The 26,270-nt window shown below is 45.8% G+C and overlaps 2 protein-coding genes across 5 annotated transcripts in view; one reads left to right on the top strand and one right to left on the bottom strand.

Annotated features, from left to right (window-relative positions):
- The window catches only part of DNAI1 (dynein axonemal intermediate chain 1), a 61,823-nt gene extending 59,627 nt beyond the window's left edge, over positions 1-2,196 (bottom strand). The window contains exon 1 of the mRNA XM_007100726.2: positions 1,939-2,196. Within this exon, the coding sequence (XP_007100788.1) occupies positions 1,939-1,968 (30 nt within the window). The 5' untranslated portion in view covers positions 1,969-2,196. The remainder of the gene's footprint in view (positions 1-1,938) is intronic.
- A 238-nt stretch (positions 2,197-2,434) lies between these two features.
- Positions 2,435-26,270, top strand: part of FAM219A (family with sequence similarity 219 member A) — a 54,861-nt gene continuing 31,025 nt past the window's right edge. For all 4 annotated transcript variants that reach the window (XM_007100730.4, XM_007100728.4, XM_007100729.4 and 1 more), the window contains exon 1: positions 2,435-2,778. In XM_007100730.4, coding sequence (XP_007100792.1) covers positions 2,719-2,778 — 60 coding nt within the window. In that variant the 5' untranslated portion in view covers positions 2,435-2,718. The remainder of the gene's footprint in view (positions 2,779-26,270) is intronic.

Genomic DNA, 26,270 nt, shown 5'->3' with positions numbered 1-26,270 from the left:
GGGAGCCAATAAAAGGTTTGATCAGCGATACAAACAATGGAGTTTAAACTCTTCTCTACCCCCTAACCAACCCAATCCTGACCTTCCCTCTCCACTGCGGGCATCCAAGTCATAGCTGCCCCCTCCCTGAAGCTTTTATGCTGCTCCAACCTGCATGTCTCTCTCCCTCTCAGCCCCAGGGATCCCATTCTCCCTTATCTTTATATGCCTGTGTTCTGTCTCCCCAACTGGACTGAGTTCCCAGATGACAGGGACTTCTCAAGACTCTCAAGGCAGTCCCACACCCAGCTCACCACTGACACAGACTGGGCCTCAATGAGACAAGAGGGTGATGAATACAACCCAGCACAACCCAGCTTGTGCTCACACTCTACACACCAATATTGACCCTGTTCTAAAACAACCTTTCCCTCCAAGGGGCAGTGCTGATGTGTGCAAGGCCAGTTGACCTGGGATTCTGTCTCCTGTCTGCTGTCACCTCTCTCTGCTTTCAGTTTACCTAGCCTCTAATGTCTCCCCTAATGGGCTGGAGAAACTGATTCTCAAGCTTGTTCAAACTGCTAGAAAAATCTAATCTGGAGTGACAGAAAGCAGATCAGTGGTTACCTGGGGCTGGGAGCTTGGGGAGAATGGACTAGAACGAGGTGCAAGGAAACTTTTAGGGGTAGAGGAAGCGTCCTATATCTTGATTGTGGTGGTATATAAACTTGTCGAAACCTGTCAACATGTACAACTAAAATGGTCCATTTCATGGTATGTAAACCAGACCTCAGTAATGCTGAATTTAAAACAAACTGCGTGTAAATTAAAAGTCGGTAGCCCCAAGCCCAGTACATGAGCTTCAAAACACAGTTCAACCCCGACATAAAACTAGGGCAAGACCATACGGGAATAGCAGCTTCCCCATGGTTGCAGCGATCTAAGAATGATGGGTGCACCTGCTATGGAAGTCCAGGTGAAAGAAGCAAAGGAGCAAAGGCTAATAATACGGAGGAGGCCAGATCCAAATATGTAAAGTCACAAACAGCATGTACACAGATTTGGTCTCCAAACCTCAAAATACCTAGGCCTGAGATGGTGCTTATTTAAGAATAAGTAAGTAGAAGCCCTGCCTCACAAAGCAAGAAACTACATATTAGTCCCAAGATGATAATTCATAAACGGTTTGGAAAAAGTGATTCTTGAAGGACTGAGTGGCTTCACCACAGAGAGCTCCTCGAGAAGCTGGGCCTTACCTCTCCTTCCAGGGTGAAGCTGGGTGGGTTAAGAGGGGTGACTCTTGGGTTTCCTGTGAGAAGGGATGACATCTGTCCAGGTGGCAACGAGGACAGTTTGGAGGGGCCAGTTTGGAGTGAGGAGTGTGTGAAAGGGGAAGGGAAAGGGGTCTCTGCCCTCTTCTCCTTTGCCTGAACTCTCTCTCCTCACAAGTCTCCCGACACAGAAGATCTGAACCATACTCCCACACACAATCTGTTCTGTGTCTCCGGTACAGTTCTCCTGCACTCTCCTGTGAGTTCCCAAAGGCCAGTGTCTCCACCAAGCCCAGCACTGGGCACTCAGCAAAGGGCAGGAGAAATTACTTATTTGCGACAAGACTGTGAGGACGATGAGGAACATATTGGTAGGAGTGGGAATGGGGGTTTAAGGAGGATGGGCCCGTCAGGCTGGGTCTGTGGAGTGAGGGAATGGAACGGTGAGAGGAGGACAGGTGAAAGAGTGGTAGGAAACAGTGGGTCGGGGGCAATGTGGGAGAGGAGGCTACGATTAGTGGGAGAGAGCAGGACAGGGTCAGAGGTCCCTGGGAACACAGGCCAGGAATCACAGGGGGACAGAAGTCAACAGGGAAAGGAAGATGAAGGGTCAGTAGCAGAGGTATGATCAGTGGTCATTGGCAGCGAAGGTCAGAGGTCGTCGGAATAGAGCAGGTCGAGGTGTTACCTGCCTACGAGGCGGTGGTTTGTGGGGCATCTTCGAAGAAGCAGGAAGCACCTCAACACTTGGAGCGCCTACAAAACGCTCCCCCGCCTGAGGACAAGAAGTTTGTCCGTCCCCTCAATCATGCACGGGAAATCTGGATTCTCTTTCACTTCAATTCCCAGTCTCAGGGGCTCTTTGGGGACACCCGACGTTGTGGGTCCCCGCGCCCTCGCAGAATGGAATCGGCTCCTCCCGGACGCGGTTACCCAGCAACTAACCTGCAGCCAAGGCGCAGGCGCCTCTGATACCCCCTCCCTGCTCGAGGGGAAGGCTGGGCTGGGCGCGCGGGGAACCACCAGCTCCACTAAGCCCCGCCCCCTAAGGCCAGAAGAACTGCTGCCGCGCCTTTCGGAACTCCCGCATGTGGGAGGGGCTAGTGAGCCCAGACACCGCCTCCTCATGAATAATGCAGGATCAGGCGGTGTCCCGGACCCGGAAGTGGAGTTGCAGAGTCACGGCAGTGGCTGAGCTGCTGACAGGAGGCGGCGGCGGAGGTGGAGGCGAGGCAAGACCTGCGGCTCTGCAGGGCCACGGTCGCTGTAGCGCTAGGCAAGCTGACGGAGCCACGCCGGCCTCAGCCCGCCTGCAAACCTCCCGCCTCGTGCCCACCCTCCATCTGCCCGACTGGTCCGGGGCGGCCTAGTCTGCACCACCGACCCGGCTCCTGGGGCCGCCGCCCCGCGCGGTCCCGTCGGCGTCCCTGGCCGCGCCCGACCCCCGGCCCCCTAGCCCACCGGCACCATGATGGAGGAGATCGACCGGTTCCAGGTGCCCACCGCGCACTCGGAGATGCAGCCGCTGGTGAGGGGGCGGGCGGCGGGCAGGCCAGGGCCGGGAGGGGACGCTACCTGAGGGGGAGGGAGGGAGTCAAGCCTTGGGGACTGTGCGGAGGGGGCGCCTCGGATGGAGTAGAGCCGTGAAAACGCATCGCCGGGGGAGGGGGACTTGCAGGACTAGAAAACCGTGGGAGGATACGTGGGATAACAGCAAAGGGGCCTGTAAGGGCGGAGAACACTGCCAGCGGAGGCAGGCCAAGGGAGTTACGGGGAGCGCCGTCGGATGGAACCGAGCGGGGGCACAATGGTGCACACCGTTAGTGGAGGGAGGCCCATAGCGGGGAAAGGAAGGGAGCTGTCTTGGGACACCGCCGGTGGCAGGCCCAGGGGGCTGGGATGAGAGGTAGGGAGGCGTTTAGACCTAGAGGCCTGTGATGCTCAGAGCGGGGGAGGGGGCCAGGAGCAGTCTGTCTGAGGGACGGGAATAGGTTTGTAGAGGAGGAGGGGCCTCCCCGCCAGTTCACTGGCTATGGATGGGAACGCAGGGCCTGGGCAGAGGACGAGTGGGGACAGGGGATCCATGCAGGACCCGTGATTCCGTTCTTCTCCGGAAGAGAGTGCAGTCAATCTAGGCTGGGGGTGCTGGAGCCGGGAAGGAAAGAGCTTGGTGGCGAGATGGAGAATCCCGAGCGCACATGAGAGAGCTGGGGAACCGGCAGGAGAGGGGGCGGGGCCGCACTGGAGCCGCCTGTGCCCACCGGTTCGGAAGAGCCCCCAGCATCCTAGGCCTACGTGCTTGGAGTCCTTGCTGGGCGCCGATCCTGCCGCCGGTCCGCGGTCCCGGAGTCAGGGAAGAATGATGTCATCGCTGCCGGCGCGGAGGGGATGGAAGGGGGAGGGCGATGCACGGAGGCCGGCCTAGGGGAGACCATACCCATTGGCCACCGTCCCGGGGCGTCTACCTGACTGGCTTGTACATCCGCCGGGCGAGAGACGCCGAGGCCTAGCGGCGGCGTCTTTCCAACTGGGAGAAGGAAAGGGAGAAGGGAGGGAGTGCCCGGCTCTGTTCGCTTTGCTTTTCCTTCTCCTTTCCCCCTTGGAGCCCAGGTGGGAGCTGGAAGGAGGCAAGGCAGGCCAGGAACCTGAAGGTGTGGATGCCCTATTCTATGAGCTCAGCTAGAGCTGAGCAGAGCTCTCCAGGTCTTGAAGCTCTGGGGTTCCCTAACCCTCTTCCCTCTGTGTTAGGCGGAGGTGAGGAACAGGTTCTACCCTTGGGACCCCCGCCCCTGGCTGACAGATGTGCTTTGTGGCTTTCTGAGCAAGTAATCTATCCATTACAGCAGCCAAGACAGACCTTGGCAGGGACCCATGACCAACTCTAAGCCACACCTTTTGGGGGATGGTAGAGAAAATCATTAGAGGCCACCTAGCCAGAGATAAGTGTCTTTTTTCCCCTTTTGTGACTACTTAGTTCTAGAAGCCCAAACAGAGAAGGTCTACAGAGGTGTAATATTAAACTGGGGAGAGAGATGCTGCTGGACTTTTTTCCTAGCCTGATGCCATCATTGGGTTATTTGAGGGCCGGAAAATCCTGGTTGAGAAGTCTGTCCCATGAACTTGAAGAACTTTGGGCTGGGCTAAGAGAACACTCCTTTCTGAATTATCTTTCCAGCCAACCTGGGCTGTCAGACTAGATTGCCCTTCCAGCTGTACATATCTAATCAAGAATCAAAAGGGAGGGCAGATGAAGGAGGAGAAGGTCCAAGTGAATGAGAAGAAAGCAATGAGTTTGTTCTTGCCTCCCATCTGGGGTTCCTAAGGAGGGAGGCAATAGCTGTCCATGGAGAGGGGAGAAGGAAGGGGTCACCAGGTTCTCTCAGTTGTCCCTGATGCCTCTGTTTTTGCCTGAAGTTTTCAACGATGGTTTGAGTGAGTAGTGTCCTCAGAAGATTCCTGGGCTGCTTCTGATCTGTGTGGCTCTGAAGTAGAAGTGCTTACAGCAAGGAGGCACTTATCAGAAAAGCTGTGACCGCCTTCAGACCCCTTTCTTGAAGGCTAAAGGAGCCCTTCTCTGCAAGAGGATACTTTGTTGAGGTTGAATGAGAGCCTTATGGAAGTAGCAATACAGTCATCCCCCATTTGGGGGTCATAGCCATTGCCCTGCAGATCTCTGCCTCTCCACCACTGTTCCCAGGTCAAAGTCTCGAGGATCCCCAGAACTCCTTAAATGCTCTTTGTATTATTGAGACCAGCAGAATCTTGTGTGGAGTTTCCCCAAGGGTCTTCATTTCGGGGCATAAGGAATCAAGGTGGCATACTGCAGAAGAGAAGGGCAAAGTGGCCCTTTAGGGGTGTTTGGGTAGACCTTAAAAACCAGGGTCTCAGACTCAGCTGTGAGCTATTTCGTTTTTTGCCATTATTTATTAAGACCTCTAGGAAATCTCTCTTCTCTGGACTCAATTTCCCAGTTATGAAATGAAGACAAACTATTTCTTTAAAGTTTAAACAATAGCTCCTCACTCTTCCAAAGAATATCATGGTGACCTGATATCACTGATTCAGCAAATTCATTCACCAAATATTTATTGAGCACCAGCTCTGTTCCAGGTACTGTACTAGGTATTGGGGACACAGTGGTTAGCAACATAGACACAGACATAGCCCTGCCTCCTGGAGCTCACAGTACAGCAGAAGTTATTGTTCTTGCTCACTCCCTCAGTGTGAGTCCCTTTGAGGGCAGAGGCGGGGCTGTCTCCTTAAGCCCTAAGGGAAACAAGGCAATGCTTGTGTTGGTATCATTGCCCCTTTCTGGACCAAGCTGTACCGACAGTGGCCTGTCACATGGGCTTGATCATCAAATAACGCTCTCCCACCCATAGTGGTTGGAAGAATCCAGAGGCCATTCCTTACGTGGAGAGATGAACTCTAGGTGGAAAACATCTTTTTTAAATTTACTTGAAAGGGAAACTTGCACTTGAAAAGGAGGCCTAGGGGAGCGGCAGGAGCTAGGAGAGAAGGTGCAGCCAGCAGATCTGGGTGTTTCCAAGGTGCTAATTTAAGCATTAGTTCTCAGCTAGTGGGAGGAAGAGGAAGAGATCCCTGCTCTGTTGTTGCTGCTGCTGTTGCCACAGCTGCACGGAGCCTCCTGTCTGGGGTGGGAGTTTGCCTGAAGGGAGTTGCCTCCCTACTTTCCACATCACACCAATTATTTAATTGGCCTGGCTGCATCGCAGCCGCTGAACCAGGCCTGGGCCTATCCCTGAGAGCTCCCCAAGGTCTCTTTCTGTCTCCTTATGAAAGGAATGAGAGCTCCTCTGGGAGACCTGGTCCCTGGGTTCCACTCCTCCCGTGTGTATCGCCTAGACAATCCTGAGTGTTTCTGAGCACAGATTTTCGCAAAGACAGGGATAGGCACACCTTGTATGTCAGTTCTATGGCCAAGCCACACACCTTACTGATCTAGGGAAGCTCCCAGCTGTCCAAGGCTCTCTGTTGAGCAATTGTGTTGAATTTGGGCTGTTGTTTGTATGAGCAGCAGGGATAGGCTCTCTGGCCCTACTGTCTGTCTGCTGGGCTGGTTGGTACAGCCTCACAGTCTATGTCTTCTCTTTGGCTGTAATGGAGAGGAAGAGATTTGGTGGGGTGCGGGGGGAAGCATACGGCACCAGACGGGGTCCCTGTGCTCTTGAGAGAAATACTAGTCTGGCCTCACTGAAACCCAGGTTATCTGTTAACTCAGTTGTATAGTTCACGAGCATATGCTCAGTTCCAGGTACTTTACAGATAAAGATAAGTGAGATCTCTTCATGGGGTGGCCAGGAGAAAGATGGGCTCAAATGGCTACAGGAAGGTTTTAGATACATGTTAGGAAAGAGTGGTGATCACTGTAGGGCATTCCTAGGAAAGAGTGGCACCTTGCTTGGGAGAAGATGAGGAAAGCTGAGGTTCTGACCCTTTGACCACGTGAGCTTGGAAAGGAATTTCAGACTCCTCCTGACTCCTTGCACTCAGGGATGGGGATGGTCAGGACATTAATTTAGTGAGTGGGTCATAGCGGCTCCTGAAAGTGGCAGAGGAAACATTGTAAAGCTAGCAAGAAGCCACTATGGGGGCTTCCCTGGTGGCGCAGTGGTTGAGAGTCCGCCTGCCGATGTAGGGGACACGGGTTCGTGCCCCGGTCTGGGAAGATCCCACATGCCGCAGAGCGGCTGGGCCCGTGAGCCATGGCCGCTGAGCCTCTGCGTCCGGAGCCTGTGCTCCGCAATGGGAGAGGCCACAACCGTGAGAGGCCCGCGTACCACCAAAAAAAAAAAAAAAAAAAAAAAAAAAGGCCCGCGTACCACCAAAAAAAAAAAAAAAAGAAGCCACTATGGAAAATTGACCTACATGTATTCTGTGGTCTGGGAGCCTTCAGTCATCTCCTTGTAGTAAAATGACTCTTCATTTTAAGGGTGGATTCTCCTAATGGTCCATGTAACTCATGACCCAGTAGCATTTCTCAGGTTCTAGGAAGAGGCACACCCTTCTCTCTCTTCCTATATTGCAAAGTGAGGATCAGGTTTGCTCAGGCCTCCACCTCCTCCTTTATTGCTCATCTCCTCAGTCAACAAACACTAAGAACCTACTTTCTGCTAACTGTTGTGCTGAGCTCGATAACACAGCCCCTTGCTCCAGGGATGGATATACACAGTCAAGACAGGGTGATGAGCATTGTAAGAAGTAAGAACCAGGCCCAGCAGCGCCAAAGGAAAACAGTAAGGCCTTTCATCAAGTAGTCAGGGAAGGCTTCACAGAGGAGACATTGCTGAGCTGGCTCTTAGAAGAGGACTAGAAACTTGGCAGACCAATAAGAGGAGGTGAGGACAAGAGGTCCAGGCAAAGGGCATAGAGGCAGAATCGAAAGGGTACATTTGAATGAATAAAGAGTTACAGTTAAGGAAATAACATGATCAAATTTGAGTTTAGGACTATCATTCCAGGAGTGGTTGAGAGATTGGAAAAGGTGAGATTGGAGGTTGGAAAACTAATATGAAGGTGGGTATAATAATAATCTAGGCAAGAGATGACAAAGGCCTACACTAAAGCAGAAAGAGAGAGGGGACATGTGTACAGAGACTAATAAAGTGGAATAGGCAGGATGTGGTACCTGTTTGGAGGTGGGGTGGAGAGGTAGGGAGTCCAGAATGACTCCCAGGTTTCTGGCATGTATATCTGGATGGCAAGAGGTACCATCACCACCCCAGGAAATTTGAGGGGGTCTATATACCTCTTGGCTTCAGGGACTGCTTATATGGGAGAAGGCTGCTGTTTTCCTTTGCTCTGCTTCTGAAGCCGCAATCTTGGGGTTATTGAAAAACCAAAGAGTAGAGTGACACTAGCCCCACAGTCTCAAAAGGATGCTAAGGGAGCTCATCTGCCAGTGAATACTTTTCCTCTGTAACCTGCTTTGATGAATGCAAGTGAATTGGTGGCAGTGAGGAGCCATGGTAGGTTGTCCCCCCCACCCCCGCAGCACTTTGATAAAGGAAAAATAAAATCCTTTGTTGGCTGGGAGAGTGTTTCTGTTGCAGTTTCTGGCCTTGCTTTTACCATCATTCTGGTCAAACCTATGGTTTTCTGGCTGATTGGTTGAGCTGGGCCCTTTCACTGATTTCTTCTAGAATGGATATATGAGTTACTGCTTCACTTGCAAGAGTCAGAATGGAAAAGGACATGTACCTCCCTTCTCTGAGACCAGCCTGGAAAGCTGCACTTGATGTAGAAACAGCACCCAGGCTGCTATCTTCCAGACAAGGTGTGCCAAGGGAGCAGGCTTCTGGGTTGAGATTGCTCAGGGGTGACTTGGCTTCTCAGATGCCCCAAGTGTAGCCTCTGCAGGGAGGCACATGGTACCAGGAGGCTACCTGACTCCATGTCTCCTGGGAGTCAAGCTGAGTCATTTCCAACCCCCAACTGCCTGCTGCCCTTGACTGACTATAGCTTAGAGTGCACAGAGATGGAAAATAGAGGCTTTCTCACTTGAACCTGATTAGCTTCAGGGACCCTCCACCCTCCTTGTGAGGGCAGATGGAGCCTTGTGTCTGGAAAGGGGACATGGGAGACTCAGCTTCCTGGCTTAGCCGCTTCATGCTTTCCAGCAGACCCTGGGAGAACTGGTGCACGGAGCCCCAGAGGAGGCAGGAAGTGGAGAATCAGGCTCAGGGCAGCTACCCAGAGGTCCTGGTGGAAGGAAACAAGAGGCGTGGCTCAGCAGGCTCGCAAGTCATTGTTTCCTTAGGAGACTCTGGTGGGAATCTGGCCGTCTGGGCGGAGAAAGGAAGGCAGGAAGGGGGCAGAGCTGGAGCCAGCTTTGGATCTGGCTCCGCTCTGGAGTTCAGAAATTGGCACATGACCCATCGGCCTCGCTGTGGGGCAGCCGAGAGAACTCCTGGGCTCTAGGGAGTGGGGAGGTTGTCTAGGAAGAAGGCCCAGAGGGTCTGGGCTGGGGAACGGGTAGATGGGGGCTAGTAGGAGATCCCTCTAGATTTTACATTCTTAGGAGCCAGTTCAAGCAAATATGTACTTGAATTTGTTGTTGTTATTCAGAGATGTCAAACTGAGGATCAAGATGGTTGTGTTTCTTGAGGGTGAATTTTAAGTTTCTGTGATGATGATGATGTATGTGAGTGTGTACACAAGTAAGGGGGACTAATGGCCATAAATAATGTTCTCTGAATCACCATTCTAGCCCTGGGAAGTATTAAGGATGACAAGAAGCCACACCCAGGCAGAAATGAGCCCAGCTACTGTGGTTCCTGTCCTGGTTTTGCCTGTTTTCATCACCAGACTCTTGGCTGTCATAACCAAAGTCCACCCCATCTATCTATTTATAACAATACCTGAAGGGGTACTTTAACTAAGTTTTAGCGAATTAACTGCACCCAAACTATGGAGTGAGAACCATATATATTTTACTATGTAGTTAACTTAAACATAATTATGTACAAGCTATAAATGATTTATAGTTCCCATATTAATTCCCAATTTTATCCTTTTTTTTTTTTTTTTTTTTTTTGTGGTACGCGCGCCTCTCACTGTTGTGGCCTCTCCTGTTGCAGAGCACAGGCTCCGGCCGCGCGGGCACGAACCCATGTCCCCTGCATCGGCCGGCGGACTCTCAACCACTGCACCACCAGGGAAGCCCTATCCTTTTAGAGGAATTAGTGAAGCTCTCAGTAAAGCATGGCTCAGACCAGCATTTCCGATAGTATATTCTTAGGAATATTGGTCCTTTGAGATACTTTATGGGGGGAAGAAAGTACCTATAGACAAATTCCTTTGGGAAACCCTATAACTCCATCCTATCACAATGTTTACTAGCATTTTAAAGACTCTGAGAAGCCCTGCAATAAAGAAATCTTTCCAGCTTTGTTTAATCCAGTGTTTCTCAAACTTACAGAACTATGGAACCTTTTTTCATGTTACATCTGTTAACGTCTTACAGAACCATTGTGTTGCATGGAATACTCTTTGGGAAACCCTGACTTAGAAATTAGTCTCTCTTCTGATCGGGTCTACATTTCTATTCTTCCCAGCTCTTTTGAGCCTATTTTATAACCCACGTCATTTTGCCCTATGCTAGTTTCTAATGGGATGTTGCTGCTTTGTGTCAGGGTCTGAACTTGTTTCCATCAGTAGGAAGTTCTTAGTGAACTTTGGCAGGTGCAGAAGCAAATATTTTTGCTTCTGACCAAACAAGGTCAGGTGCTTCATTTTTCTCAAGACAATGCTGAGGGGGGTTTACTTCCCAAGTCCCTCTACTAAACACTGCTTTGGTGAAATCAGCATTTTCACCATTAACTTTTCTTTTCTTTTTTTTTTTTTGACAGCTTCATTGAGATGTAATTCATATACTGTACACTTTACCCATTTTGTATTTTACTTTTAATCCTGGTTTGGCTGCTTCATGCCTCAGTTCTATTCACCCCTGATGCCAATGCCCATTGATTGGTAATGGCTGCCTGGAGCATATGTTAAGGTAGATCCTGAGGCTGTGTCCTGGTTCAATGAGAAACAGTGACATGGTTGAGTTTCCATATCTGCCATAGTCTTCAGAGGGGGAAACATCAGTTCTAGGCTTCTGCTTGCCATCCTTGCAGCCCTGAATTATCATAGTTATCCTAGGCAAAGAACACAGGAAAAGAAGTCTCTTGGAGATGTTAGCCAGCTTAGCAATCTGTTTCACTGAGGTTTGGAGTCTTAGGATATAGTTCTTTAAGAAATGAATGGAGAAAACTGAACTTTCCTCCCCTGATTTTCAGCGTGGGTTTTTGAAGTATTGACGTGATATAAAGTAAATAATCCTTTGGAAACAGGCCATGTAAGAGGGAAGAACCTTGACTCTGCTGAGCAGATAAGAGGGGAAAAGAGGCAGATTCAGTAAGAGATCTCATAAATATTTCATAAGGTGTTGGCCATGCTTAAGATGAAACTATAAGCCCTTGGCTAAAGGAGCAAGAAGAAGGAGTAGGCTACAAGAGGAGATCCTTAAGCCAGCAGTTCCTGGTGAGGAAAAGGCCCTACTGTGGGCTATATAGCCTTAGCACTCTTTTTCCCAGGCTAAACGCTTTGCTTTTTCCTTCCACCATTTTCCTGGAGTCTGGTTTCCAAATCCCTAGTCATCCTGGCTGCTCTAGTGGGTACTTTTGAGTTTTTCACCCCTGGAAGTAGACACAGCCCTCTCCATGTGATCTGACCAGTACAGATTATGGTGGGGCTGCCACTATCCAATATATTGATATTGTACATCCATTATCATCAGTCGAGGTTTCATGATCATATTTAGTAGCTGTACATATTGTTATATTGAACTCAGGACACATATGAAATAGGATAGCCCTTTGCCTTAGCAATGTAGAATCAAAGCAAGAACCTGGAGTGACATCTTGGTCTAGGCTGGCAGCTAATACAGGTAAGAGTCCACTGGGGCTAGTGAGGTGGTGGTTTCATATTTAGTGGAAACTCTACCACATGTGTGTAATGTGACTTATTCTCAGAGATGTAGCTGGCTGAATTCAGCAATGTGGAATTTAAATAGGAATCAGGCTAAGGCTGTGTGACTGGGTAGACTAGGGCAGACCTTCAAAGAGAGCTAGTGCTTATGTGGACAGATGCTTAATGGAAGTCTACTATGTGACACAGCCACCAGACAAGCTAATGTGCTATTAGGCTACGTTAATAGAAATTTGGAGTTCAGGTCCTAGGAGGTGATAGTCCTACTCTGCACTGGTCAGTGCCATCTAAACTCCTGCATTTTGTGCTGATGTCATTATTCAAAAGATGGAGGGACTAGAATGATGAAAGGGTCAAAACCATGTCCTGTGAGAATAGTTGGAAGAGCTGAGGCTGTTCAGCCTGCAAAAACAAAACAAAACAAAATAAAAACAACAGCAGTCTTAGAAAAAGCATTTTAAGGTTTTCAAATGCCTAAAGGACTGGAATTAAGAAAGGAAAGATGGTTAGACTTCATATTATCTGTGGCTTCACAGGGAGGAACCAGGGCAGTTAGGTGGGAGTGTGGACATGCTTCTATCTTTGGACTCCATTGCCTCTCGTTTCCTGTGGTAGCAGTTACTAAACTGGGCCAAAGGCCAGGCACCTAGAAGACACATTGCTCTTTGCAAAATGCCACAGTCTTTGTAAAGCAGGAGCTAGGAACAACATTCTAGCAATGAACATGGCTCTGTTATGTATGTGCAATATAAACATGCCCCCAAAAATTCATTGTGGAACTTAGTATGAGCAGCACTTTCCTAGTTTTCTGTAAGTATGTGTTTGCTAATCTTTCCTATTTTTCAAGGCCAATCACAAAAATGCCCCATTCTTCATGCATCCTTTCTTTTCCTTCAATAAGGTGTGAACTCTCCATTCTACCTGTCCTGTGGCCTTAATACATTGTCTCTGTGTGAAGTTTATGGATGCACTTGTCTTATCCTTACCTTAAATTTCTTTCTAAGGTAGATGCAAAGATGTTTCCAAAGCACCTGAATTCCACCTTGTGCAATAGATTGGGAAAATAATTTTTGCCTATTTTACAGATATGCAAGCAGAATTCCACAAAGATAAATAGGCTTGGCCATTGCCCAGCTGGAAGTTGGCATGGCCTAGACTAGAACCCAGGTATCCTGATTCCCAAGCCCATGATATTTCCCTCACAATCTGGGACTTAATTTCAGTTCTTCTGCATCAACTTAAATTTCTCCACTGGCTTTTGAGGCATCTACACTAGGTTTTTGCCCTTACAGGTGGCCATACGTTCTACCATTCATGCCAACTTTCTTCCTGATAGGTCCGGCCAGGCCCTTCACCTCTTCTCACCTATTGGCATCTTGAGGCCTCCTCTTAAATATTCTCTCCCCTCTTCTTCTCTGCCTATTCCACTCCTACCCATTCTTCAAAGGTCCATATAAACTCCCCTTCTCCAGGAAGCCTTCTCTGACTATTCTAGTGAGTTCTCAACCAAGCCCCAAAGCCTCTATAACCTGTGGCATATAACTTGATACATATGATATCCTGATTTGGAGTGTCCACTTTGATGTGTTGTGTTGTAAGTCTCATCACCCCAACTCCTCTTTTAACTCCTTGGCAGATAGCTTCTTTTCCCAAAGCTCACAGTCTGACAAAGAAGAAACTTGCTCTCATGAAACAGAACTATAGAAGACTACAGCTGCATCCTTTAAAAATGAGTAAAAGAGTGGGGAGGAGGTGATTCTAAGGAGGGGAGCAGGAGAGACCCATAGGGGGATGACTAGGTGGGAGTTCGTTAGCAGAGTAGAAGGTACACGTGGGGAATTGTGGGAGAGTCAGGGGGATACATGGATTGGGGCACTCATTTATTACTCAAAAAATATCTTTTGAGCATCTGATATATGCAAGACACTATACCAGACACAAGGAATAATATGATAAATAAAGCAAACATGGTCCCTGCCTTTATGAACTGGCAATCCAGTGGGAAAGAAAGATACTAAACAAATAAAGTGCACAAACAAAATTACAATGACAAACTATGACAAGTGACAGAGAAGACATGAGAGAGAATAATAAAGCCTCCCATGTTAGATTGGGGATGTCAGGCAAGTCTCCTATGACAAAGTGATGTTTGAGCTCAGACCACAGGGTGAGAAAGGGCTTGAGTGCTCTGACAAGGAGGGACTTGCTCCTTGCTCCCAGAAGTGGGATGGGGGCTCCCAGCTGAGTTTGCAGTCTGAGTCCCTTACAAACTGGTCTTTCTCCATCCTCTCCCTTTGCACCATGAGGTCAGCTTTCAGGAGAGAAAGACGCAGGAGAACATGGGAGAGCCAATCCAGCCGCTCTCCTGTTGGTAGCACAGCTGATGATCGTGCTGCCCACTTTGTTGTGAGGCTGGAAAAGCTGTTAATAGAGTTGTGATGTGTAATATTTAGTGAGCAAAAAACTTAGCTCTGCTGATGAAGAACTCCTACCTGGATCTTCCACCACTGGATGACTTGCACACATCCTCCTGGACATGAAAATATATATATATCTGGAGCTTAGAGGGAGGCAAGAGTGCCACCCTGGATGTCCTGTTCTTTGTGTGGCAGGCATGGGGTTCACGTTCTCCTTACCACAAAAACCAAATGCTACAAGCTGTTCTGTCCAGGAGCAGGCCTACTTCTGGTGGGAAAGCCAGCAGTCACATTGGCATGTAAATTGCAGCAGCTGGTGAGAGGGGCCTCCACTGGGCCTCCTGCAAAGCCCAGAGGGGGTCCCTGAGGGTTTCAGCTTCCAGAAAGTCCTCTTTGCTCTCAGCGGGCCTGCTGCTTCCAGCCCTGGCTCAGAGGAGATCATAAGCTTAGAGAAAGGCCAAGTGGGGATAATGATGTAGGGAGGCGGTGGTGGCTAGTAAGTAGTTTGGAGAAGAGGAGGGAAAATTACATGGAGTCAAGGAGGGAGAGACCAAATTGGGGGATGGTAGAAAATATTGGCACCAAGTGGAACCAGTCAGCCCCCAGGGTTTGCTCATCTATCAGCTTCCTTATCAACTTCCTGATGGAACTTCATGTTTCAGATCCTTCGTTCGCCAGGGGCTGAGCTACAGCAGCCAGGTAGTCTTAGGGAAGGGAACTCCCGTGAGGGGAATTGGTCTGAGTATCCTTGAGGGGGGTGCAGAGATCAGGGAGAGCTAGTGAAGGACATGGGCCCCAGGGCAGAAGCTATGCACAGCCTTGGTAGGAAGTCGGCTGGGTACATTCTAGCTCTAGCCCTTTTGTTATGACCTTTGGCCAGGCTCCTAATCTTTCAGACTATTTATTTTATTTATGTATTTTATAAATAAAGAAGATCATGTACATGAAAATGAACTGCAAATTACTGTCTCATTTCTGATCTAAAAGTTGATGGTGATTAAGGGGTTGGTGATTTCCATTTTTTGCATGTGCTTCCCAAGGGATCTCTTACAGGAGAGGGTGAGAAGATGGTTTATTCTACTTATCACCAAATGAGAAGAGTCCTTGGCCTCCTTGACAGGGCCCTGAACAGGCCGGGCTAGAGATGGAAGTGCTCTGTGCTCCCATTGATTCCTGGAGGGGGTTCCATTGAGTGGGCCTGGGCTGGAGGAGGCCCTGCCCGTCCCAGCCATGGCTACTGCAGAGTCCTGTTGATGGAGTGGTCCTTCCTGGAGAACCCCACTACTGAGGCTAGTGGAGGATGTCCTGCTGCTGTTTCCACTCTCAAAGGCCAACTCTCAGGGCTCAAGAAACATTTGAAAAAGTCCACATTGCAACTACTCTTCCCACAGGTCTGTGGGCTAGAGAAGGAGGCAGTTTCCTGTCTGCAGACCTTCTTCAAAATTTTAAAACATTTTGTCATGGAAAATTTCAAACACATATAAAGTAGAGAAAAAGGTAAAATGAACCACTCAACTTAAATAACTATCAACCTAGGGCTAATCCTGTTTCACCTGTACCCACCCACTGGATTACTCTGAATAATTATTTCATCTATAGTCCTCTATCTCCTGTATTTCTGCAAAGTGGTAATTAAATCTCAAGGTCTGATCAGATTTTGATTCAACTTTTTTGTGAAGGATCCTTCCAAGGTGGTGCTTTGTATTTCCTATTGCATCATGTCAGGAAGCACAGGACACATGGTTGTCCTACTTTTTGTGTTGTTCAGATTGATTAGTTGTGTAGTTAGCCTGATCCTTCCATCAGCCTTTCACCTAATGCTTTTAGCAGCCATTGATGTCTATCGCCTCAGTCCATTCTTTCTTTTTTTCTAAATTTATTTTTATTCAAGTATAGTTAATTTATAATGTTTTAATTTCTGCTGTACAGCAAAGTGATTCAGTTTATATACATATATATATATATATATACTTTTTCAAATTCTTTTCCATTATGGTTTACTACACGATATTGAATATAGTTCCCTGTGCTATACAGTAGGACCTTGTTGTTTATCCATTCTATATAAAATAGTTTGCATCTGCTAATCCCAAACTCCTAATCCATCCCTCCCCCACCCCTCCTCCCCTTTGGTGACCACAAGTCTGTTCTCTGTCTGTGACTCAGTTCCATTATTTCATCAGGAGTTTTCTTCACATTTGGACAACAGAGAACCCCTGTCAATCCTCTGCCTTTGTCCCCAGAGGTATTACAGATATCGCTAGCCCTTTCCTTTTTAGGTCCTCTTTTTCTACCACTGCCCTTACCCTATTCCATCATTTCCTTCCTTATCAACCCAAGATGGCCCTAGGATGTCTTTAGACCACATGTACCCAACCCACTTCACAGTGGACCTGGGTTCTGAGGGGAGGGTCCTTACTTGGAGTGTGTTCTCACTGAGGCAGCACTGTCTTTCCTTATGAAGCTCCTAGGTCTGAGCTCTGTGAATCCTGTGAGGGCCACACTTGGCCATGCTGGAGAGTAGAGGCAGTTCCAGTCTCTTCCTCCCCTGGGAGATTGTTCAGCAGGAGCTGGGTTGATTTTACCTTCCCAGGGATTTCTGAGCAGCCTTCTTCTGTGCTGAGGAGGGTCTTTCTCACTTGTTTCCTGAGCTTCCTGCCCCAGCCTGGGCCCTGGCAGGGACCCAAGCCTGGTTTCCTGTTTAGCCCGACTGTGGGCCGGGAGAGGCAGGAGGAGGGGTTGGATGGGCAGCTCCAGCACTCTTAGGCCCTTTCTCTTTCCAACGAAGTTCAAAAACTTCTGAGGGCTAGAACACGACCTCTACCTTCTGGGACTTCTAGCATTCCTGTGCTGCCCAGTATCTTCACTCTCAGTGTCTCTCCTCACACAGGAGAGACTGGAAAGACTTTGCACTTCTAAGTGTGTATATGCCCCAAGCAAACAGTGCAAGCACCACGGGTACCGTGAGCCAGCTAACCAGAAAGGCACACAGAGCTTGAGAGCTGCTTCCTGCCAACCTGAACCCACCCCTGGGCCCTGCCCCTGCCCCCAGGAGTGCTGCACCGCCACCACCCAGCCTAATAGCTATTAGTCCCATAGTCATTATGTCCAATGCCAAAGGAGCATCTGATAGTGCAGGGAAGCTGAGAATTGGAGGCTGGCTACGCAGCAGCCAAAAAACATTAGCTTTGTAGTGACAGCCCATTTACCCAGTATAGAATTTCTGATGAGTCTCACAGCCCTGGTTGCCCCATTCACATTCTTCCTGTCTAGTTCTTCCTTGGGCAGTGAGGATCTAGAGGGACTCATTCTGTCTTGGGAAGAGACCTGCTGCAGAGTACTTCTTTGCTCCTTTCTCCTGGATGGCTGCAGCAGGAATTGTGTAAAACCCTATCCTTTTCATCCCCATGAAAGGAAATATCAGAGGAAAGCATTGCCAAGTAGCAAGGATGTCCAATACAGCACGTTACGTCTTAACAGCTTCCCCCTTGTTCTTACTATGAAGACTCAAATCTTTAACGTGGCCTACAAGGCCTTGTGTGGTCTGGCTTCTGCCTTCCTCTCCAGCTGATCTCATACCCCATGAGAGCGCCCAACCTCACTGGCTTTTCCTCCATTTCTGTGATGTCCTAGACTCCCTTCTGATTTAGAACCTTTGCTCATGTTCCTTCTGCCTGAAATGCCTTTCCTGCACCTTCTACTTTTTTTTTGGTTACTCTTACACACCCTTCAGATCTTAGCTCAGCTATAATTTCATCACAGAGGGCTTCTCTTGACCTCTAGACTTGGTCAATGGCCTTCTCCTTATTTCACTTTTTACATTTATAGTTTTACATATGTTTGTATGATTATTCTGTTCACATGGGTCCTTATGAAGACCAAGTTTCATGAAGGCAGAGATCATATCTATTTTTATTTCCCTTTATGTCTCCTGTGCCTCACAAGTTTCCTTAACATATAGTAAACATTCACTAGATATCTGTTGAATGAAAGGCTGAATGAACAAATGAATGAATAAGTAAATGGAGTCAATCTTCTCGTCTCTTTTATTTGGTAACGCCATGTCATATATGACTATCATATTCGATCATATACACCCTACAGATTGGTGTCCTGCTTTTTATGAGTACTGTGTGTCTGCCACCAGACAGACATTTAATTTCATCCTTTCAACAGTATGAAGAAGGTATACCCTTAATCTTCAGAGAAGGCAAGTGAGACCCAAAGTCACACAGTTAATTCGTGGCAAAGCCCTGTTTCAAGCCCAGGTGTGTGGAGTCAAAGCCCATGCTCTTAACCATAACACTACACTGCCCCCTTTTGGCAGTTTGGAGAGTTGTCACTGAGCACCTTCTGTCACTGGGACCTGGTTAATTTCAACCCTAATCCCATACTTTTGGAACTTAAAGCCCCAAGAAGCCATAATCCAGTTCCAACCCTCCTGCTTTTGGGCCAGACTGTGGAAGGACATAGGGATGGGAATTTAAGCTGGACTCCCCAGTGTCCCGGGGTACAGGTGTCTTAAGGTCTGTCTCCTATCTGTTTTCCATGCGCTCTTTGTAGCCTCCAGGGCTTAATGCAGTGTCCTGTTTTGGAGAGCTGAAGGGCCAGCTTTTGAAATGGCCTGATCGGCAGCATCCTGGGAAGTAAAGCATGGCCTGATTAAGATCCTAGGAAAGGTCATTGAGAGGCGGAGAGCTTGTCTCTTTGTGATTTAGTCACTAAAGATAGAGCTCTGGAAATTGGCTTCAAAACTTTCCTGGGAAATTCAGACTCAGTAAGGGGGCAATACCTCTTGCTGCTGATTAGAAAATCTCAAGTTAGTTAGTATCCCAAGCTCCCTTTGGTGGCCAAGGAAATTGGGACTGATGAATACTTTAGACTAGATGGAAACCAAGTAAATGAGGAGAGAACAACATAAAACAAAAAAGAGCTACCATTTGCTATAGGTGTCAGGCATTCTGCAAAGTGGTTTATATAGGGCTGGCCAAAAAGTTCGTTGGGGTTATTCCATAACATCTTACTTATGAAACACCCAAATGAACCAACCCAATACATACATTATTTCATTTAATTCTAACACTGGCCTGGAAAATAAAGGGATATTAAGAAAGGTAACTTGCCAAAGGTCATACAGCCAGCTGGCCTTACAACCATATAATCCAGGTCTTCTGACTTCAAAACCTGAGTATCCCCCATACCCCTTTGGTGAGAATGTACATTATCACAGCCTCTCTGGAAAGAAAACTGGCAACATAATGTGTGCATGCCCACTGACCCCCTCAGCAGTTCTACTTCTAGGAATGTATTAAACTGAAGAAATAGACAAGTGTATAAAGACTCCCCCCCCCAAGATATTATAATAGTTATAAATAAATATATATAATATTATAACATTATAGTAGTTATAATAGTTGCAACATTATAATAGTGAGGGGGAAAAAGAAAAGAAAGCAAACAACATAAATCTCCGTCAGTGGGGACTGATTAAATAAATCATGGTACATCCACCCCACAGCATACATGCAGGCCAGCCTTGTAAAAGAGGAGGTAAGATCTAATATGGATTGGCATGAAAAGATGTTCAAGATATACATTTTTATTTTGGTAAAATGCATATAACATTAAAGTTAACATTTTCACATACATTTGGAATATGGATGATCTGATTCATCTATGTTTAAATTTATAAATACAATTATACATTTTAAAAGTCTAAAAATGTATAATAAACTGGTAACAGTTCTGACTTAACAGGAGAACTTTCACATTCTTCTATGTATTTGAATTTGTTATAACAAACCAATGTTATTTTTTCTCTAATCATTTTTTCCCCATCTTAGGAAACAAATGGTGAAAAATCATTTTCTTTCTACTGTATCATGCCTACCCAGGAGATTAGCTCTTGCCTCATAATTCCCACATTCTCCAATCAGGTATGCATACCAACAAATTGGTGAGATAAATTGGCTATGGAAATGCTGTCAGATACCTATATGCCACTTGTCTGGCCAATCTTGTCCCTGCTGTGCACCTCCAGCTTTCACTGGCTATACTTGACTCATTTCTTTTCACTTCCTTCTCAAGTTCTGCAGAGCCCTGAGGATTTTGGGAGGCTGGGCATTTCTTTGGGAAGAGAAAGCCATCCACATTGATCAGATACATTCCTGTCTCTTATCTCCTGTTTAGATATGTGCAGTCTCACCTTCACCATAAAAGAGAAGCATGGGGACAAAATTACTCTCACATCCCCCAAGATAAAGACATGATCACTGATGTGTCAACCTTCTGAGTGGTTCTCTTTGGCTTCTGGCCTTCCTCCCATTAGTGTTACCGCTCATTGTGTTGTGGTTTTCAGTATGGCCTTTTTATGTGGTAAAGTAGGAAAGGGGTCAGGAAACTTGGGATGAAGCCCTTGCTAGGGGACTTAAGGGAAGCTGCTCAGCCTTACAGGGTATCAACATTTTTTTCTATCAAATTGGGATAAATAATAGACACTGGATTTTTTAGGGCAGTGAAAATATTATGTGTGATACCATAGTGATGGGTACATGTCATTTTACATTTGTTCAAACCCATAGAATGTACAACACCACGAGTGAAACATAATGTAAACTATGGATTTTGGGTGATTATGATATGTCAATATAGGTTCATCAATTGTAACAAATGTACAGACATACCTCAGAGATATTGTGGGTTTGGTTCCAGATCACTGCAATAAAGCAAATGTTGCAATAAAGTGAGTTACACAGTTTTTTTTGATTTCCAGTGCATATAAAAGTTATGTTTACACTACACTGTAGTCTGTTAAGTGTGCAATAGCATTATGTCTAAAAAAAAAACCAATGTGCATACTTTAATTAAAAATACTTTATTGGGCTTCCCTGGTGGCCCAGTGGTTGGGAATCTGCCTGCCAATGCAGGGGACACGGGTTCGAGCCCTGGTCTGGGAAGATCCCACATGCCGCGGAGCAACTAAGCCTGTGAGCCACAACTACTGAGCCTGCGCGTCTGGAGCCTGTGCTCCGCAACGGGAGAGGCCGCGACAGTGAGAGGCCCACGCACTGCGATGAAGAGTGGGCCCCGCGCTTGCCGCAACTAGAGAAAGCCCTCGCACAGAAACGAAGACCCAACACAGCCAAAAATAAATAAATAAATAAATTTTAAAAAATACTTTATTGCTAAAAAATGCTAACCACCATCTGAGCCTTCAGCAAGTCGTAAGATTTTTGCTGGTAGAGGATTTGCTTTGATGTTGGTGGCTACTGACTGATCCGGGTGGTGGCTACTGAAGGTCGGGGTGGCTGTGGAAGTTTCTTAAAATAAGACAACAAAGAATTTGCTGCATTGATGGACTCTTCCTTTCATGAAAAATTTCTCCAAAGCATGCAATGCTGTTTGATAATATTTTACCCACAGTAGGACGTCTTTCAAGATTGGAGTTAATCTTCTCAAGTCCTGCCACTGCTTTATCAACTAAGTTTATGTAACATTCTAAGTTCTTTATTATCATGTCAGCAATCTTCACAGCATCTTCACCAGGAGTAGATTTCATCTCAAGAAACCACTTCCTTTGCTCATCCACAAGAAGCACCTCCTCATCCATTAAAGCTTTATCATGAGATTGCAGCAATTCCGTCATATCTTCAAGTCCCACTTCTAATTCTAGTTCTCTTGTTATTTCCTCCACATCTGCAGTTACTTTCTCCACTGAAGTCTTGAACCCCTCAAAGTCATCCATGAGGGTTGGAGTCAGCTTCTTCCAAACTCCTGTTAATATTGATATTTTTACCTCTTCCCATGAATCACAAATGTTCTTAATGGCATCTAGAATGGTTAATCCTTTCTAGATGATTTCAACTGACTTTGTCCAGATTCATCAGAGGAATCACTCTCTATGGCAACTATAGCCTTACAAAATGTATTTCTTAAATAATAAGACTTGAAAGTCAAAATTACTCCTTGATCCATGGACTGCAGAATGGATGTTGTGTTAGCAGGCATGAAAACAACATTAATTTCATTGTAATACATCTCCATCAGAGAGCTCGTGGGTGACCAGGTACAATGTCAATAAGCAGTACTTTTCTTCTTTTTTTTTTTTTGCCACACAGTGCGGCTTGTGGGATTTTAGTTCCCTGACCAAGGACTGAACCCGGGCTGTTGGCAGTGAGAGCTTGGAGCCCTAACCACTGGACCACCAGGGAATTCCTGAGCAGTAATATTCTGAAAGGAACCTTTTTTCCTAAGTAGTACGTCTCAACAGTGGGCTGAAAATATTCAGTAAACCATTTTGTAAACAGATGTGCTGTCATCCAGGTTTTGTTGTTCCATTTATAGAGCACAGGCAGAGTAGATTTAGCATAATTCTTAAGGGCCCTTGGATTTTCAGAATGGTAAATGAGCATTGGCTTCAATTTAAAGTCACCAGCTGCATTAGCCCCTAACAGGAGTCAGCCTGTCCTATGAAGTTTTGAAGCCAAGCATTGACTTCTCCTTTTTAGCTATGAAAGTCCTAGATGGCATCTTCTTCCAATATGACTGTTACATCTACATTGAAAATCTGTTGTTTAGTGTAGCCACCTTCATTAATTATCTTAGCTAGATCTTCTGGATGATTTACTGCAGCTTCTATATCAGCACTTGCTGCTTCACCTTGCACTTTTATGTTCTGGAGACAGCTTCTTCCCTTAAACCTCATGAACCAGCCTCTGCTAGCTTCAAACATTTCTTCTGCAGCTCTTCACCTCTCTCAGCCTTCACAGAATTGAAAAGAGTTAGGGCCTTGCTCTGGACTAGGCTTTGGCTTAAGGGAATGTTGTGGTTGGTTTAATCTTCTATCCACACCACTAAAGCTTTCTTCATATCATCAATAAGGCTGTTTCACTTTCCTATCATTCTTGTGTTCACTGGAGTAGCACTTTTAATTTCCTTCAAGAACTTTTTCTTTGCATTCACAACTTGCCTAACTGTTTGGGGCAAGAGGCCTAGTTTTCAGCCTGTCTTGGCTTTTGACAACCTTCCTCACTAAGCTTAATCTTTTCCAGTTTTTCAGTTAAAGTGAGAGACGTCTGATTCTTCCTTCCACTTGAACACTTAGAGGTCGTTGTAGGGTTATTAATTGGCCTAATTTCAATATTATTGTAACTCAGGGAGTAGGGAGGCCTGAGGAAAGGGAAAGAGATGGGAATGGCCAGTTGGTGGAGTAGTCAGAGTACATACTACATTTATTAAGTTCATGATCTTATATGGGTATAGTTGGCGGTGCCCCAAAACAATTACATTAATAACGTTAAAGATCACAGATCACCATAATAAATATAATAATAATGAAAATGTTTGAAGTACTGTGAGAATTACCAAAATGTGATAGAGACATGAAGTGAACAAATGCTGTTGGAAAAATGGTGCCAATAGACTGGCTTGATGCAAGGTTGCCACAAACCTTCAATTTGTAAAAAATGCAATATCTGCGAAGCACAGTAAAAGTGGTAAGCCTGTATCATGCTAGTGGGGATGTTGATAAAGGAGGAGACTGCATATGTGGGAGCAGGGGGTGTATGGGAAATCCCTGTACCTTCCCCTCAATTTTGCTGTGAACCTAAAACTGCTCTTAAAAAATATTAATGATAATAACAATATAAAGATGCTGTTTTCTATCTCTTCGGATTGTCAGAGACTAAATGAGATAATATTTAGGGAAAAGCTTTGAAAGCATAAGTGCAATACAAACATAAAGATCTGTATTTTTCTGAATTTAACCTTTTCTGATTTGCATTATAAACCCTTAAGGCAAGAAGCATGTCTCTAAATCTGTTTTCTATGATGTAGCAACTTAATAGGGAGATAGGAGAGATACTGAACAACCTGGAAAGGTCACTTCATTCTTAAACAACCTGAGGAAGGGGGAGGGCAGAGGAGAGTAGAGACTCATTTTCTGTCTTAACTGCTTCTGTATTGTTTTAATTTTCCCCATTGAACATGTATTACTTTTGTAAGTTATAGAAACTAATATAGTTTTTTTAATGGCTTAAAATAATACACTAGTTAGGACTAGAGACAGAAATTGGAAGGCATCTGCATATAGGGCTGACAGCTGGAGCAAAGAGAACAAAGGATTTAGAAAGATGCGCAACTGGAGAAGCAATTGGATGAGCAATTGGAGAAGCAGCCAGATTGGCAAAACGTTGTTACAACTATTGAATGTCAGGTCAAGGAGTTTTTAAGTGATGGGAGCCATTGAAGGGTCTTGAACCAGGGAATACTGTAATCAGAGCAGTGTTTAATTCCCAGAAGAGTAATTTAAGAGCAATGCACAGGGTAAGTTGGAGGAAGAAGAGACACGTTGGGGTAATGAGTGGGTCACCACTGCAGTGGGCCTGGAATAAGATGATAAGGACCTGAGGCAGGATGTCGGCTGAGAGAAGGCTTAAAAAAAAAAAAAAGATAAATGTTAGATATTTTGAAGAAAGTGCTACCATTGGTTCATGATTAGCTTGCCAGAAAGATAAAGGGAAAAGAAGTGGGTCAAAATGACCCCATAGGCAGGTCAAAAAGAGACAGGAGCCAACTTGAAAGAGCTCCCAGTGGTCAAAGCTGGAACAATTTGAGTAACGAAATAAATAGCAATTACATTGGATTATAACCACCCACAGGGACATAAACGTACATTAATCCATACTGATAAAAATAAATGATTGAATAAATAAATAAACTGGAGAGAAGGACAAATTTTCCTTGCAGAAGAATTCCAATTTTTATGTATAGAAAAGCTTGTAAAAATTTAAAGTTTACATTTATTTATAGAAAGAATGAGGGAAATTTTAAAATTACCATTAGAACATCATAGTAATAATTGTTGCTAGCAGGATCCACTGATTGCTAAAAACTAGGGGATGAAACTTTAAGGAAAAACAAGATATTTGCATAGCCTATCAGAATCTCTCCCAAAATATGTATTATTTACTGTGGTAGTTTTAACATATGTCCACGAATTCTTTGATCCTCCCCCCTCTAGGAAGTGGAACTTAATTCCCCTCCCCTTGAGTGTGGCCTGGACTTAGTGACTAGCTTACAACTAACAGAATACGGTCAGAATAAAAGAAAAATTGTAACTTTATAGGGGAGAAATCTGGCAAACACCACCCTAAGTGATTACTTAACATCACTAGCAATAAGTCATGTTCCCTCTGACATGTTGTGATGAGGACACATCACCTATGTGGTATTCTTCCCAGAAACCCATAACCTCAGTCTAATCATGAGAAAAAGCAGACAAATCCAAATCGAGGGAACAGTCTAGAAAATACCTGACCAGTATGCCTCAAAAGTCAAAGTCCTGAAAGTCAAGAAATGACTGAGAAACTCAGGTGACCATGGAGACATGTCGATGAAATGCAATATGGATCCTGGTACAGAAAAAGGGATATCAATGGAAAAACTGGAGAAATTGCATAGAGTCTGCAGTTTAGTGAATCGTATTGACTTGATCAATGTACCATGGTTCTGTAAGATGCTAACATTAGGAGAAGCTGGGTCAAGGGCATACAAGGACTCTCTGCACCGTCTTCATAACTCTTCTATAAATATAAAATTATTATAAAAATTTTTTTAATTTAAATTTAAAATAAATTTAAATTTAATTTAAAATAATTTAAATTTTTAAATGACCCCTTATTTTTTGAGTTTAGTTTACTGGGAAAGTGGTTGTGTCATTAACAAAATAAGGGTAGTTAAAAGGAAGAACTAGGATGGGGGGAGGAGTATGACTTCAGAAGTAATAGGCAGTTGAAAGTGTGGGCCTGGAGCTTAGGAGAGCAGTCAGAGATAGAGATATAGATTTGAGAGTAGAACCCAGGGAGATATTACTTGAAATAATAAGCTTATGTTACTGTTATATTTCCACATGCCAGGAGAGACCATGTAGAAAGAGAGCCAGTGGCCTTACTGAGAAGAACATCTATGTTCGGAGCATGAGAGGAGGAACCATTGGAAGGGTGGTCAAAACAGGGGTAGAATGTTTTCATAAAAGCCAAGAGAGGGCTTCCCTGGTGGCGCAGTGGTTGAGAGTCCGCCTGCCGATGCAGGGGACGCGGGTTCGTGCCCC

Source organism: Physeter macrocephalus, chromosome 9, assembly GCF_002837175.3.
Source record: "Physeter macrocephalus isolate SW-GA chromosome 9, ASM283717v5, whole genome shotgun sequence".
NCBI lineage: Eukaryota > Metazoa > Chordata > Mammalia > Artiodactyla > Physeteridae > Physeter > Physeter macrocephalus.
The sequence above is the reverse complement of the archived record's forward strand: the minus strand, read 5'-3'. Positions and strand labels throughout refer to the sequence as shown.